General features: G+C 27.9%; 1 protein-coding gene across 1 annotated transcript in view; it reads left to right on the forward strand.

Moving 5' to 3' along the window:
• The window catches only part of LOC111618579 (T-complex protein 11-like protein 1), a 49,978-nt gene extending 45,696 nt beyond the window's left edge, over positions 1 to 4,282 (forward strand). The window contains exon 10 of the mRNA XM_023360135.1: positions 3,874 to 4,282. Within this exon, the coding sequence (XP_023215903.1) occupies positions 3,874 to 4,079 (206 nt within the window). The 3' untranslated portion in view covers positions 4,080 to 4,282. The remainder of the gene's footprint in view (positions 1 to 3,873) is intronic.
• The last annotated feature ends 340 nt before the right edge of the window (positions 4,283 to 4,622 follow it).

Below are 4,622 nucleotides of genomic sequence, written 5' to 3' on the forward strand. Positions count from 1 at the left end.
AGACATGAGGTACTAAAAACACTGAATTTTTATGTTTGAAAAAAGAAATACATAAACAACACAATAAGTAAATCATTTAGCATATACTTTTAAAATAAATCATGTTTATAAACCATTACTTTCATATATACAAAACAAAATTTTTTACAAATATTTTTACATTATACAAATTTAACCAAGGCCTCGATAAACACAGCTATCTTGCCATTCTACGGCACCTTCAGTACATAAATATTGTGCAAGTTTGTCACGTAACACTTTTGCGTCACAACTATATGTGTTAGATTTTTGCCAACCACATTTATGTAAGTGTTTTTGCTCATCACGCCATTGTCCCAGATTGACTGAATGATCCGAATCTTCTGTGTCGACAAAACCTGTTGGACAGTATGTTGTGCTGCTTTCGGTTAAAAAAAAATTATGTAACACGAGGGAAGCAGCAACAATCAAAGTGATTAAAAAAAATTATTATAAATATCGTAAATAACAGTTTACAAATGCATAAGACATATATATTTTTGAAGGGGGGAAATGGTCTTCACAATTTGAAATCGATCAAACACACTATGCGCGAATGCTCGTGTAAACGCGCGCCATCTATCGTAGGATAAATGTACTTCGCGGGAGTGTATTAAAAAACTTCCCGAAGTTTCATGGCAATCGTACTATGCCACAAACCTTCGCCGGAGTATATTAAACAACTTCCCAAAGTTTCATGGCAATCGGATAAACGGTGTGGTAATGCATGAAGGACATAGGACACACAGACAGACATACATTCATTTTTATATATATAGATAAATAAATTTAGAAAAATAACCTTCTGGAATAAATTTATTTATTTAATTATAATTATTAATTTACTTAAGAGATGGTGCCTAATGTCTACCTCTAATGTCAAATTACTTTATACTGATCATTTAATTAGCCATATTATAGCCCGATATTTAGGTGATCGTTTGGTGATTTATTTTATACAATCAGTGATTGTTTTTGAAATTGTCCAACTGTATTTAAAATTCCATATAGCAAAGTTGATAAATACGTTGACAATGATCTGTATTCCATAATATAAATGTGTGTCTTTTTAGACACATACATTTATATTATGGTATGTTTTGATGAATGTTAGGATATCTCAAATGTAATGTATATAATAAGTTCAAGCAAGCACATGGACATCCAGGGATACATCTAGAAGCACCACCTAGCATGAATTACACATAGCTGCAAATGGACTTTCACCACAGTCTGTGTGGGAGATGGTATCAAAGAGCAATGGAACAATGACACAATATGAAATTTTTGCTTCAGATTGGGGAAAATGACAACAGAAGATGCATGAAATGTTGATCAAAGTGTACAGAAATTATGCTAGGAGCAGAAAATGTGTGTATGACTGATTTAAATGCTTTTGCAACAGTAAGGAATTGTTGGAAGATGAACTGAGTTTGAGTCAGCTATTGACAAACAGAATGATTGATCAACTATAAAGCTTGCTAGAAACAGATTGGTGATTGACTATGCAATTGATAGCAGAAGAATGGGACATTAGTAAAGACACGTGTGAGTGTCCTCCACTCAGAGGTCAATAAGGAACATGTTTTGCTGATATTTTTGTGATTCAGGCTCATGAGACAGCAGTTTTTAAGGCAGTTCCCAAACAAGATTTTTTCCAATTGTTTCCAGAAGTTTTACGAATGTTGTCAAAAGTGTGTTGTGTCTCATGAAATATATTTTGAAAGCCAATGAATAATTTTTATGTATCTTCTGTTTTGTTGTTTTTATTATAAAATTCACCAAACTTTTTAGACACATTATATATTATTAGTCTTTCATGCATGAGAACTTAATGTGATTGATGAAATTAAAATATAACTTAACCATTTTTAATTTTTAAATATTTTTCTTTTGAATATATATTACTAGCTGCAAGGACCCGCTTCGCTGGGTTTTTATTTGTTCGTACATTTGTATGTAATATAGTTTTTTATATATATAAAAGACTGTTTTTCTAAGTAATCCAGAATCTAACTGCAAGGACCCGCTTTGCTGGGTTTTTATTTGTGGGCAAAAAGTAACGATAGTGAAGATTAAGATAATTACATTATAGCCAATCTTACTCGTTTTCACAGAATGCAAGAATTAGGTCCCCCGTTTCCAGACTAATTAGAGAATTTTTACGTCCAGNATGAACTTTATAAGCATGTGCTGTTGCATTTGATCATCCACCTGAATACAATCTTTATTTCAATTTCTTCAAACAGCTTCTTAAATGAATTTTTTTAGCAATAAAAGTACTGTAATTCATTTAAGAAATTGTTAAGACTGAACAAGTGAGTCACATGATGTGAATTCTCAGAGCTCAATAGTGAAATAGCACAAAATCAGGTTGTTTTAAGTAGTGTGAGAGTTTATTTTTTTTTCTTAGAATTATAATTAGAATTAGAAATATATATATTATTACACTATTATTAATATATATGCATATATAACAATAATAATTTAAATCTTATTTCCAAACTCTTATATTACTGAAATTAATCCTCTTTGCACTTACCTGATAGAAAAACTAAACCAAATGTAACGACATAAAATTTTAATTTATTCATATAGAAAACCAAGCTCAATGATATATTAATATGTGTGATGATATATGATGATAATGAAATGATAAAGCTGGATTCATTGTCAGGGTATAACTTGGCTAATTAAATATAAACATATAATTTGGACTAGAGGTTGGATATTAGTTGCCATACTTTTAAAAAGTAGATTTTAAAGTAATTTTGTTTTCTTTTATATAGAATTCCTTCTTGTCATAGTAAACTACTCTCTCTCTCTGTAAATATGTAGTAAAAAAGATTCATTAATCTAAACAAAATTTTATTTTAATATTTTAAAAATTTTGAATTTATTAAATAAACATTTACAGGAAACAGCTAGTCATAGAAAAATGCCAGTACCAGTAGGTCGATATCAACAAGGTCCAAGTTGTTGGGATAGAGTTAAAATGGGTTTTGCCATAGGATTTTGTGTTGGAATGGCATCAGGAGCATTGTTTGGAGGATTTTCAGCTCTTAGGTAAATATATATTATAATTAATCTTGGATTTTTATAATAAACAGTGCCTTCTAATAATAAGTATGATGTCTATTGTTAAACTAAAAAATTGCACATTTATTCAGTGTTGTCACTAACCATATGTTGAAATGAAATGTGTTGAGTGTTGCATTGTTACTCAAATAATAATGTGAAAAATCTTACTGGATTTGTTCTGTTGATATTCTCCTCCAGCTAATATATATATATATATATATATATATATATATATAGATAATGTGGAGTTATGACTATTTCTACTTTATAAAACAAAGTAAGACTGCCAAATATTTAAGGTTATAGAATAATTTGGTAAGAATTATGTTTATAATATATATATTAATGTTTTGAACAAATTTGATATTAGAAGTGAGTTATTTATTCAGAAATTTAATGATTTAATAAATATTAATGTAATTAAATAATTGAGAAAGATCTAAGAAAGAAATAATATATTCAGAGTTATTTTTTTTTCCTTTCTGGTTTTATGATATTCAAATTGTTTAGTTTTTATACACATTATGGAATTGTTTAAGTTTTGAGAAGGAATGAAAATTTGTTTACTATAAAAGTAACATTGATTTTAAGTCAAAAGTTTTTTATTCATTCAAGTCATACCACACTATTTATATGTAAATGTATGATTTCAAAATTGGTTATGACTTTATATGAAAATTTTAAATTACTTTTGTTTATTTACATTTATAGCAAGTATTATTAGGATAAGGACCAATAAATTTTGCATGTTAATCTATTTATTTCTTTTTCTAGAAAACAGAATTTTGACTTTTATCGAAGAAGTGATGACATCACAGACAGCCAGTCCTGTCAAAGTACCCACAGGTCTGTCAGTTCTGCAGAGCAACTTGTCATGTACCACTGGGCAATTCCTCAGGTTGGTTTCTCATAATAGAGCCGTATTTGGTGAATATTATGCCGACATTATAAACACGATCAGACATGCACATGACAACTAAACAAGTTTAGTGCAGTCATAATTTATTTTGTGCCTAAAAATCTAAAAATTACATCAATAGTATAGTATGAATGTGGATATTATCTTTTCTCTCTACTGTATATATCTACAGTATAAAATACTAAAAAGTGAATATAAAGTGATAGTAATTTATCAAATATGCAATCAAAGAAACACTATTATTTTAATAATAAAGGTCATTATTAAATGATTTTATATTAATAATAACTATATATCAGAAAAATATTTTTAATGTTTGTTAGATTAAATTAAAAAAATTTTTTCAAAAATATATATTAAAATCAAAAAAGTAAACTTTGGGACTAAGATGTAGTCAATTTTAGCAATTTGAATAATTGAAATTAACAAATTATTTGTAAGACAATTTGGAAAATATTTTATGATAGATTCATTCTCATAAAGAGAATGAATCTATCATAAAATATTTTCCAAATTTATCATAAAATATTATATCTATCATAAAATATTTTCCAAATTTTATGATAGATTCATTCTCATAAAGAGAATGAATCTATCATAAAAT

This window comes from Centruroides sculpturatus, unplaced genomic scaffold (genome assembly GCF_000671375.1).
Source record: "Centruroides sculpturatus isolate CEXI.00-Female unplaced genomic scaffold, Cexi_2.0 scaffold42, whole genome shotgun sequence".
In the NCBI taxonomy this organism is placed as follows: domain Eukaryota; kingdom Metazoa; phylum Arthropoda; class Arachnida; order Scorpiones; family Buthidae; genus Centruroides; species Centruroides sculpturatus.